The sequence below is a fragment of the Pteropus medius genome, unplaced genomic scaffold (genome assembly GCF_902729225.1).
Source record: "Pteropus medius unplaced genomic scaffold, Ma_sr-lr_union100, whole genome shotgun sequence".
NCBI classification, from domain to species: domain Eukaryota; kingdom Metazoa; phylum Chordata; class Mammalia; order Chiroptera; family Pteropodidae; genus Pteropus; species Pteropus medius.
Window position 1 is genome coordinate 5,690,175 of NW_024349801.1, and position 12,713 is coordinate 5,702,887.

Consider the following 12,713-nt stretch of genomic DNA (forward strand, 5'->3'; position numbering starts at 1 on the left):
TGATGGCAAGAAGGCTTCCTTGGTTTTATGGCACAGGCTGACAAGACCAGCTAAGCAAACATTTGCGAAGGGTTGTGAGGGGGAATTTCCCATGTGGTGTGGAAAGGGCGTTTTGGCATGTACCCGGAACTTTCATAATAAAAAACGAATCCACAAACTAATAAAGATTAGACTAGACCAGGAAAAGCAAGTATACCTTGGATCATCTTGTATTACTCAAGGCTTGAAAATTAGGATAAAGTGTTTAAAGAATAATTCTTATTTATTTTGGAGAATCTCTTCCTCACTGGCGTTCCTGCCACTTCTATGTTCTAATTCGGTGGTTCTGAGGGACTAATTCTGCTAAAAACTGAAAACTACATTCTTCTCAGTCGCAAGTTTACCAAGGATCAAGTGGGAGATGAGACAAAAGGAAACATTAGACAAGAAATTAGGAATAACCTTGAGGAGGTGGGGTGGAAATGGACATGGGAGCCTTTTTAATTTACCTGGAACTAATGGGACTTCCCATGGTTTATAAGATGGGAATGAAACATTATTATTTCGGGGAAGTTCTTAAGCATTATGGCATCTGAGCACTCAGGCTTCTCTGTCTCTCTGCCACCGTCCCTGCCTCTGAAGGCTTAGTCACCTGAGCACCCTTTTCAGGGGTTCACCCTTTTTCTCCGATCCTGCCTCTTGCCGGCACCACGACTAGGCCAGTTTCTAGTCGAAGTCTCACGGCTCAGAACCGGCTTCCTGAGCCGGCAGCATCAGCACCCCCGGGAGCTTGTTAGGAATACACCATCTCGGGCCCCACCCAGAACCACTGCGTCTGGTCACCAGCAACCTGTGTCGCACGAGCTCTCACAGGGATCTGGGCGTTCTCAGGCTAAAGTCTGAGACCCCTGCTCGGCAGTGGTCCACTCCCCAGGACGCCCTGCCCTGCCTCAAACTCCGCATTCCACAGCGCAGCCAGCTGCCCCTCCCCGCTGCCTCCTCCTCCCTCTCATCTGTAACAAGCTGCGGTTCGTGCTGACTGGTATCCTTACAAGAAGAGGAGAAGAGACACAGAGATGAATACAGAAATAGACATGCGTAAAACAGGACATGTGATGACAGAGGTGGATTTGAGTGATGTGTTTACAAGTCAAGAAACACCAAGGATTGCTGGCAACACCGGAAGCTAGGATTAGAGGCCTAGAACAGATTCTCCCCCAGAGCCTTTGGAGAGAGCGCTGCCTTGCCCACACCTTGATCTCTAACACGGTGTACTGCACATGAGAAGGAATTCAGTGAAAATAATACAATTAGATCACGTGGTCTGTATTACAATACTAACACAGAAGGGTAAATGGCCATTGAAAGCTCTGTGAACATGGTTTTTATTTTTTTTTATACCTCTCACGGCACCTAGCTTAGGATACGAAGTCAAGAAATCTCAATCCACATGAGATCATTACTTCGAACATTCAGAACACCTTGGGCTCCGTTGTCTAGAGCTTAGCAAGCCCCTTCTCATGGCCACTAGCAGAATGCAATGATGAGCCTGGCATGAAATCCAGCAATGGTCTTATTTTCATAGTTCCAAAGAGTTTGTGGGGAGGGGAAAGCTCAAACCCTGGTATTAATCCACTTATTTTTAGACTATTTAAAGTGAAAACCTAAAGATAATTAAGTGTTAATGCAGCTTTTCTTTTCATACTGAGAATTATCTTTTAAAGATTTTGTTTCATTTTAAAGGGAGGAGGTGGACTTTATTTTTTTGGCTTGGAATTAGTCTCAGTGGGGAGTTTACTGAATGTCTGTCATTTGTATTTTTCTTTTGTGATTTTTGTCACATGTGTGTCTTATGTATTGTCACTGCACGGTATTATTTAAACCGACTCCCCTTTTTTCTCTTAAGTATTTTTTTCATGCTCCCAGGATTTTGGCATTAACTTCTGTCAAGTACACAGAAAGGCAAAGTGTCTAAAACCAAAAAGACTTTCCCAATTTCTATTCATTCAAAAAACAGTTCCTGAACCACTTTTGTAACAGGACACACACCTTTCTGCATGCTGAGTTTGCTGGCCTGCCCCTCAATTAATGCATATGGTGAAATGCGATTAAAAAAAACAGGGTATTTGAGACTAATGAAAATAAATAAATTTAAAAAAAAAAAAAAGATGGTTGCAGATGAAGTAGAAGGAATCATAATACTGAAGAACAAACTGCTAAAACTTGTTCTAGAGTGGAAACAAACAAACAGGGCATTGGGAGTTGTTAAAGACCTGCATTTGAATTCTATATTACTGCTAATTGACGGATAACGGTCCTACCATCAGCTATGTGGCCTTGGTGACATGTCCTTTGTCCTCTCCTACAGCCTCCTTCATAAAACAAGGACCTAGACTGAGCTCCAAAGGAATAATAGGAACATGCACTGTGTGCTCCATACTGTTGTAGGCAGGATGAGTCAGCATGATCAAGAACATGCTAACTCATCTCATCCTCACCATAATCCCAGGAGGGGCTATGTCATCATTCCCATTTTACGGAGGAGAAAACTGAGGCACAGAAAGGTCACAGAGCTAGCGAGTGGTAACCAGAATTTAACCCTAAGCAGACTGACTCTGGAATCCATACTCTAAGTCAGAAAGATCCAAACCCACGAGTAAAAGAGTGATGGGAACAGGAACTCCAAATCGTATGCTTTCATTTGCTCTGCAAGCTTTCTCTGGGCACTCCCACCTGTCAGACGATGTGCTGTTGGGAGACTGCGGCTTTGGGGTGAGGAGGATGCATCTTTCCCACACCATTCCTGCTCCCCAATCTCCCCGCCTTGTGTTGCTGCCCTGATGAGTTGGGGGAAAGCACAGCAGCCTTACCTGACCCCAATCGTGAACATGCTGAGAAGGTGCTTCCCTTGAAGCCAGCCAGTGAGCATGATTACGCCTGGGGAAGAGACCAGAAACAAGTTTGTGCACACACACATACATTCTCCCACACTGGAAGGCATGAAGGCATTTCAAAATAATTTCCTTAAAGAGCCTACAGGAATATAAACACAGGGCAATGATTAATAACCTCAAGGGCTTATAACCATTCTTTTTAAAGGAAGATACCTTCATACCTACAAAAAAGAATGGTTTTACTTTTTCAGGCAAGCATCAAGCCAGATCAAGTAAAGAAAGAAACAACCAGTTTGTTTTCAGCTGTCTGTAAACATTTTCAGATTATTCCAAAAGTTCCCATGTGCTGTGTCTCCAGGACTCCCCCCGAGGTGTCTGATGTGGCAGATGACAGCTGCTCCCATGATGGACAGATGGGCCACTGTTTCTTAAATATTTTATCTCGCCGTGCTCATGATTAAATACATTCCCTTTTCCATTCCTTTTCCTTCGTCAATCATTTACCCAGTGTTTGCTAAACACCAGGCACTGTGCTAGGCTCGGGGCACATGGAAAAGGTCAGAAGTGGACCCTCAAGGCAGAGAAGTGGCACAAGCCACTCTGGAACCCGTGAAAGTTCACAAGATGTTCTGGCAATGGGGAAAAGTGGACTCGGTTTGCTCTGCTGTAAAGTAGACATAATGACCATGCCTTCCTTAAGGAGTCGTTTCAGGATTTAAGATGTGACACCCACGTGCATAGCATGGCTCCTGGTCCACAGAAAATGCCCAGTTATTAACTGCTGTTGCCATTGTTATGGGAAGTGGGAAGGTGAGTGGAGTTGTTTTTGACACACCTTGGAGGATTTGCTAAAGATTGTCAGCTTTCTTTCTCAAGAACAAGGAGCCAGGGCAAGTTATACGCTGAGTAGTAGTGTTGCGGGAGGGGACAGTGTGTCACAAGCTCTGACTCATTAGGGTTTTTTTTTTCCCACACTATAATTAGCTACATCACTCAGTAGTCAAATGAAATCTTAGTGGGAACCCAAATGAATCCAGATGCAAAAGATTTAAGGGAGGAAATTCTGTTAGAAATTAGGGGTGGGGTGGTGAGTCTGGAGCCCCAACAACTAAGACTCACCCTCACCCTGCCACGTCCCCCAGACCTTGCTGCAGAAGGCTGCAACTTGCTCATAAGAGCTCACACAAGTAGATTTGTGCACATCTCTAAAACCCAAGTTTGGTAATTTCACATTGGTAACTTGAAATTGACAATGCTGAGAGTATTTATACCACAGATATTGGCAAACGCAACTTGTTCCTGGAAAGTCATTGTTAAACTTTTATCAGCACACCACAGCTTCCCTGCATCTTCCACTCAGGTCCTTATGGATCCATGGAACCCAGTTGGAAAACTCCCACTCTTTTAAAACAGTCCTTGAAATATTTATTATAAAGTAAGAGGTCTGAGTGATATTGTGGCCTGGCCATGAACACACGAATTTAACTAAGTTCTAATTTAACTGAGGAATAATGGCTTATACAAGGTAATGACCTTGTAGGACTCCTGACTTGGAACTTATCTTTTTTTATAAACAAATTTCACCTTGTGGAAAGGGCTGTTCACACTATCTATTTGACAGTGCCTTAAAGCATATCTACTTGATTGTTCTTGGGGCAACTGGGGTAGGAATAGCAATACTCATTACAGTCTCCTTCTGGTCACCCCAATCGTCAGAGGACATGTCGGAAAACTTTGTTTATAACAGGCCAGATGGTAAACTTTGTTTATAACAGGCTGGATGGTAAACTCAACTTGGCCACCTTAGCGTGAATACAGCCATAGATAATATGCGAATGGGCGTGGCTGTGTTCCAGTTAAACGTTATTTATGAACACTGAAACGTGCGTTTGAATTGAAACTTGACTTTTATATACTTACCATGTTATGAAATACTATTCTTTTTTTTTTCCCCCAGTCATTTAAAAATGTAAAAATTCTTTGCTTGTGGGCCATACAAAAATAGGTAGTGAACCCAATTTGGCCTGGGAGTCAGATTCTAATCCCTGCTTTAGAATTCATTAAAGGCCTCTGGGCATTCTAGTCTGTCCTGACGCCTGATCAAAATGCACTTCCAAGGATGGCAAATGAATGGTGATTCACAGCCACTTTCCCATCCTGTGTTCATGACAGACACCACTAATCCATCACAGTCCTTTGTGCCACCATGCCTAAGCATGGCCTCAAAATCCTCTCACAGCACAGGCCCCACTAGCTGTGATCAGACTTGACAGGTTAAGATAAAACTCATTTTCCATCACTACTCTAGGACAAAGTAGGGTACAGAGGAGAGAAGAGGGCATAGAGCTACTTAAAAACAGAAAATCTAGTGATTCAGCAAACTCTGAGCCATAAATCCAAAGCTGAAATTTGGAAAGGAGACTAGACATTAGAATGTTGGGAAAGGGAGGCCAGGGAGGAGAAAGCGAGGTCTGTCCTCAGCACAACAGAATTGAGAGCCCTGACTCCAGCACGCATCCTCAACCAGTTTGCTAAATTTATCACCTCCTACAAGCTGTAAAGGAGTGGGAGATACCTTCTATGCCTTTGAACTAACCCTTTCTTCTTCCTGAAATGCCCAATCCCCAATTTTTTCACTTGGCAAACGCATCCTGCAAGACCCAGTTTGGCATCACCTCTTCCTTGGAGCCTTCTCAACTCGCCCACACAAGATTAACTGCTTTTTTTCACATGACATATTTTTTCGGGTGTCTCTCCCCTATTTGTCTGAGGCCTTTCAGAGGGCAGAAGCTGTGTCTTACTCATCTTGGTGGCCTCAGAACCTATCACAGGGCATAGTGTGTCACAAAACACTCACTTAATGAATTCATGCATCTGGGTGGCCAAAGGCACAACACTGCTGTTAGGAGGGACAGTGGTTTCTACCGAGAACTTTCTCTGGCTCCACAGTTTTAGCCAGACTCACTAGTATTTCCTCTTGTCACTGCTTATGCTTTGGGTAGTGGTTTTAGTTTGCTACTTTATTAACCTAGTAACTCAACAAATGCTTAGAATCTACTATGGGCCAGGCTGGTCCTGAGGCTAGAAATGAAGGACACAGAATCAAATCCAGAGCTGGAGGCAGCAGGAAGAAGCAGGTGAAGAGACCAAGGCAGCCCCACAAGAATGTTCAGGTGTAAGACTTGAATTTAGGTCTACAGCAGCATCGCATTGATGCTGTGTTTCCAAAGACCATGAGGCACAAGCCCAGATACGGCCTGCTTAGTGGCATAGAAATTTGGCTGGGCACATCGCTAAACTACATTTCCCAATCTCCCTTGCAGTTAGGTAGGCCATGTATCTCCATTCTGGCCAATTGAGGATAAGCAAAAGTGATGACTTCACTTCCTCATCCATGCTTAAAAACTTCCCAAACAAGCCTCGGTGTTCTCTCTTTCTCTATCTATTGGCTGAATGGAATTATGACCAGCTTCCAAGGATGGAGAGGAAAGAACAGCAATAATACAGTAGGAGCCTGGACCCCTGAGTCAGCGTTTGGAGGTAAGCTATTCAGGAAAGCCACTCGACCAAGAACATGGCCAGAAACTGTGATGTGCGCAAGAAATAAACCTTAAGCATGTTAAGCCTTTATTATGCTAGTGCTGCTTGTTACAGCAGTTAGCCTGTTCTGACTAATACAGAAATCTTTCCTTGTTGTCAGAGTGTCCAATCTCAACCCCCAGTCTTTACCCAGGTGAGCAGCAAGGTATTTGGGAAATGTCTGTGGCTGCTCAGGACAACTCTCCCTAATCCCCAGGACGAATGCAGGAACTGTTTTACTCACCAATGATGCAGAACGAAAAAAGTGTCAGTTGTTTCCCCAGATTGTCCATGCTTTTTTGTAGAGGAGTTTTAGGCGTCTGAAAGGATGACAACAGTGGATTTGTTAGATAAGATCCCAGTAGCATCCCACAGCTTCTGCCTGGCTCTTTTATATCTTGAGCTGAGTGACAATTACACAGGGTACACATATTTAAAAATTCATCGACCTTTTCATGTAAGATCATTGCATGCTGTTGTCTGTAAGGTATATCTTAACAAAGATCCTAATACATGTCTTAACGTAAAAATAAAATTTTAAAAAGTATACTCGCATTAACCATATTCTCCTCATTCCTAAGGAGTATCATTAGCCAAGAATAATCTCAAACCCCAGCTTATAAGAAAACCAAAGCCCCCACTGGCCCTTACCTCTTCAGCCTGCATCATCTTAAACACTTCTCCAAACTGAGACCTTTCCCCTGTTCCGATCACAACTCCCTATGTTCAGGAGAGAGAAGTGTGAGATCTGAGTCTGGAAGCCTGCTGGCGAAGGAAGTCAAGGCCCCCAGGGAATCCCAGGGCTTACCTGCCCCTTCCCGTATTGCACCAAAGTCCCCATGAAGACGATGTTTCTCAGGGTGGTGATGTCACCTTCGCCTATCAATGGGATGTCTGTCTTACTGCATGGCTCAGCTTCTCCCGTGAAACTGGACTCATCCACCAGGAGGTCTGTGACCTAGGGGACCAAAGAGAAAAGACAATGGAATCTGCCCTCTCACCCTATAAACTGGTTTTAAAAGCACAGAGTGGCATCTAGTTCCTTAATGTCAACTGCCAATAGACAACAAACAAGGAACACATCGAAATCAGGGAACAAGTATCAGAATGTGACCTCAGATGCCTTGAGAACCAGAAAAGCTTTGAATGTGCAGCCCCTCTAGAAAAACATAAAAGTCTCATACCTTCTTTTAATATTATTTAAAATTTTAATGTTTAAAAAAATTAGGTAATAAAAAAATTAAATATACCTTTCAAAAGCATCTGTGTCTTTCTCCTGACATTCCACATACTGCTTACCTTGGAGATGCCCCTGTAATCTGTGTGTGTGAACATCACTGAATCAGGTTATTCAGTGACAAGCTAAGGTTATATTAACACCAGAAACATGGACACAGATACACATACACATGCATCAGAAAAAGAGGGGGAGGTGCTAACATTTCTAGAATACCTATTATGTGCCACGCCCTGTGCCGAGCATGTCACAAAGCTTATCTCCTAATCTTCATGCCTTCCATTAAAGATGCTATTATTTTATTTTATATTTGGGGAAACTGAGGCACAGAGAGTAACTTGCTCAAGGTTATACAGCTACATAGTGGCTGAGCAGAGGTTTGAACCAAGGCTCTGGTTCCAAAAGGCTCTGGTTGCACTCTTAAGCATCTTCCAAACTGACCACACACCAAATTGACCAGTCAAGAGGTGAGTCTCCTGTGGCCAGAACTATAACAGATACTGTTGAGGACATCAGGGGTCTAAGCTGGGCCCTCTCCCTCAGGACCTTGTTATCTGAACACCATCTTCCTATAAACTCATAAGAGAACTGATAGTCCTTTCTCAAATAGAAGTCTGAGAGTTCTCTATGATTTCAAAATTTTTAAATTCAATAATAAACATTTAAAAGTATGTCCACTGAGACTGGGGTAACTTCTGGTCAAAATGACAGAGTAGATAAATGCTGTGCTTGCCCCATCCCACAACCATCTCAAAATTATAAACTAAACTACAGAACAATCTTTACTGAGAATTTCCTGAAGTCTAGCTGAACAGAAATCCTATAACTAAAGTCATACAGAAGAAGCCACCTCAAGACTGGTAGGATGTGGAATGGGCCAGTACCACACCCACGTGTGGTGGTTAAAAATTGAGGGGAAAATCTTGGCTGTAGGAGTTGCCCCTGAGGAGCAAGGGGTACCAACCCCACACCAGACTCCCTGTCCCAGGGTTCCAGGGCTGGAAAGAGGAGTCCTTATAACTTCTGGCTTTGAAAACCAATGGAGACTGTGCCTGAGTGAAACAGAGGGCAGCTAGAGTCCTACGCATTCCTTGTAAAGGGCCCAAGCATGGACTTACTTGCTGACAGACTCATTCACTTGAGCTCCAGCACTGAAGCAGCATCTCGAAAGGTACCAGGGACCTTTCTCCCAGATAGAAGTACAGGCAGAAGTCACTGTTCCTTTGTTTAGCCCTCTTACCACCCAGCCTGAACACACAAGTGAATGCCACATCTGAGTCTCCAACAACCTAGCCAATATCATTCACCCTGCTCTCATGATTCTGAGACCCCACTCCCCCCAACTTGTGGGCTCACCCAAGCCACTTCCAGTGTCTTTTCAATACGAACAGCTTGTCTTGGCTCATGCTGCAGATTTTCTAAACTCTCTCAAAGGTTCACAAACCCCAAACAAGCAGCACCTGGCTTTGGTATGCCCCATACCGCTTGCTAAGCAGCCCCAAGCCCAGCACTAGTGGCAGCTGGCCATGGTTCAAGCCTTAGCCTATCTCCCAGGCACCTCTAGCCCACCATAAGTCTGCAGGTCACTTTGTAGCTTATACCAAGTGACTCTAGTAAGGGTACAGGCAGCAGAACTTGGCCTACACCAGAGCCCCTCCCAAGAGCCCCCAGAACCAACACACCAGGTGACCACACCAGAGCACCACCCAAACACCTGCATAAATGACATACCCAAAAGGCAGACTCAGCAGGCACCAGAAGCACACCAAAGAAAATCTTGCTCTTTAGTGTCAGCCCCTGCACAAGAGCTCCTCCACTGTAGTCATGGCCAGTACTCACAACCACTTGGCCTAAGGGTCATTCCCTCCCACTGATGTGCCAACAGCTCAACTACAACAGGAAGGCACACACAAGCCACATAAGGGACATGCCTGAAGCACCTGGCTCAGGTGACCAGGAAGACTATGTCACTGGGCCCCAAAGGACAGCTACTACATAAGGCCACTCTACCAAGATGAGGAGACAAGGTAGCTCTACCTACTACATAGAAACAGACAAAGGGAGGTAGCCAAAATGGGAGACAAAGTAACATATCCCAAATGAAAGATCAGAACAAAGCTTCAGAGAAAGAACTAAACAAAATGGAGACAAGCAATCTATAAGATTCAGAGTTCAAAACACTAGTTATAAGGATTCTCAATGATTTCAGTGAGAATGTCAACAAAGAGATAGGAAACATAAAAATAGAGCTAGAAAACAAAAAAGAACCAGTCAGAAATGAAGAATACAATATCTGAGATGAACAGTACAACGGTGCGTTTAGATGAAACAGAGGATCATATTAGCGATTTGGAAGATAAGGTAGCAGAAAACTCCCAATCAGAACAGCAAAAAGAAAAAAAGCAAAAAAAAAAAAATGAGGATAGTTTAAGGGACCCCAGGGACAATCATATCATAGGGGTACCAGAAAGAGAAGAGAGAGAGCAAGAAATAATGATGAAAGACTTTCTTAACCTGGAGAAGGAAATAGACATACAAGCCTAGGAAGCACAAAGAATCCAAAATGAGATAAACTGAAACAGGCCCACACCAAGACACATCATAATTAAAACACCAAAGGTTAAAGACAATCTTAAAAGCAGCAAGAGAAAAGCAATTAGTTATCTACAAGGGCACTCCCATAAGGCTGTCAGCTGATTTCTCAACAGAAGCTTTGCAGGCCAGAAGGGACTGGCATGAAATAGTCAGTGATGAAAAGCAAAAATCTACAACCAAGATTACTCTACCCAGGAAAGCTATCATTTATCATTATCATTTATTATTATCATTTATTATTATCATATTCAAAGGACAGATAAAGAGCTTCTGAGATAAGAAAAAGCTAAAGGAGTTCATCAACACCAAATCAGTACTAGAAGAAATGTTAGAGGGACTTTTTTTAAGAATATGAAGAAGGAAAAAGATAAAAAATATGAATAATAAAATGGCAACAACTACGTATCTATCGATGATTACGATTACTTTAAATGTAAATGAATTAAATGCTCCAATCAAAAGACGTAGGGTGGCTGAATGGATAAGCAAACAAGATCTCTACATATGCTGCCTACGAGAGACTCACTTCAGATCTAAAGACACACAGACTGAAAACAATAGAATGGGAAAAGATATTTAACAAAAATGAAAACAACAGCAAAAAAGCTGGGGGAGCATTACTTATACCAGACAAAATAGATTTTAAAACAAAGGCTATAACAAAAGACAAAGAAGGACCCAGTAATCTCACTTCTGGGTATTTATCCAAAGAAACCCAAAACACTACTTTGAAGGGACTTGTGCATCTATATGTTCGTTGCAGTGTTATTTATAATAGCCAAGATATGGAGGTGACCTAAGTGTCCATCGATAAATGAATGGATAAAGCAGTGGTATGTATATGGTATGGAACATTACTCAGCCATAAAAAAAGAATGAAATCTTGCCATCTGGAACATGGATGAACCTAGAGGGTATTATGCTGAAATAAGTCAGACGGAGAAAGATAAATATCATATGATTTCACTTATATGTAGAATCTAAAAAACGAATGAAGAAACAAACAGAAACAAACACATAGATACAGAGAACATTTTGATGGATGGCAGATGGGACGGGGACTGGAGGGCTGGGTGAAGTGGGTGGGGGAAGGGCTGAGGAGGTACAAATTGGTAGTTACAAAATAGTCATGGGAATATAAAGTAGAGCATAGAGAATATAGTCAATAATACTGTAATGCACAGTGTCAAATGGGTACCAGATTAGTTATATGTCTAAGAAAATTTAAAAAATAAAAATGAATATAAAAATAGGCCCACCACCATAGGATCCCAGTTCCTGAGAAGGAAGCAGCTACCACTTGCCTATGTAATGCCCATCTTCCCCTGTTCCTCCCTAACAGAACCCCAGTGTTGGGAGTGGTGATGTGCTCTGCCACGCAATCCTTTTCCCAGCCTCCCTTGCAGCTCACGATGTCTGTACAATGTGAGGAGATGTAAGGAGACGTCACCATAGTCCTGGGGAAGATCTTTGAAGGCAATTGAACTGACAGGTGCCCTTTGCCCTTCTTACTTTCTTCTTTCTCTCAGCCTGGGCTTTTATTATCATGGCTAGAGCTCCAGAAACCATCTTCAAGCATTAAGGAGATGACCACACCCAAGGGAAGTCAAAATAGGGGGCTGCGAGGAGCCCAGGTCCTTCAGCCACCATGTTGGCTCTGGACACTCTACTTCCAGACTCTATTATGTGAGAGAGGAATAAATTCCTGGCCAGTTAAAGTCAATATATTTTTTCTTAATCTATTACCAAACACAACTACTGACTGATCTAGAGTTTGCATGTGTTTTTTAATCCTCAGGATATCAAGGGAAAGTCAAACGGCCTCATGAGACAGCTCCTAGCCTACAATGAAAGAAGAAATGGGATAACCAAGTCACCTATCACCACTGGCTACTGACCTACATACCCCGGACAGCAGAAATTAGCACATCACAATGGCAAGCAGAGATTTAGCTCCCAGAAAACAGTCTCATGGGATATGACAATAACTTGAATAAGTTGTACTTGATTTGAAAATATGGCTTAGATTTACGGTTGTACATAAATTTGAAGTACATGGAATTTGTACCTAACTTTATGTTTGTTCACATTTAAGTAACATAAAAAAATTAAGTCAACACTGGGAAGGAGACCCCGTCGCTGAGTATGAGACATAATTAGAACAATCTGATGCTCTAATCATATTTACCCTGCAGCAGAAGGTTTGGGAGTGGAAAATAGGAGGGTGGAGCAGCTGGTGTTGGGAGGATGATCTGGAAGAGAAGGTAAGTTTCCTGGAGGATCTGGGACTTGAAAAAGGTTTTGAAGGATGAGCAGGCATTTGGTGAGTACATCAGGCAGGTTCTCCAGGGAGGGAAATGAAGGCGAGTTGGGGAATGGATGGTGGGAAAACATGGCAATAACATTCTTGATCGAAGCAAATGAGAGAT

The 12,713-nt window shown here is 43.0% G+C and overlaps 1 protein-coding gene across 1 annotated transcript in view; it reads right to left on the minus strand.

Moving 5' to 3' along the window:
* Positions 1-12,713, minus strand: part of ATP2C2 (ATPase secretory pathway Ca2+ transporting 2) — a 67,191-nt gene that overhangs the window by 18,646 nt on the left and 35,832 nt on the right. The window contains exons 8-11 of the mRNA XM_039888761.1: positions 7,261-7,410; positions 7,104-7,172; positions 6,697-6,772; positions 2,850-2,916 (exon numbers count right to left, since the gene is read on the minus strand). Coding sequence (XP_039744695.1) covers positions 2,850-2,916; positions 6,697-6,772; positions 7,104-7,172; positions 7,261-7,410 — 362 coding nt within the window. The remainder of the gene's footprint in view (positions 1-2,849; positions 2,917-6,696; positions 6,773-7,103; positions 7,173-7,260; positions 7,411-12,713) is intronic.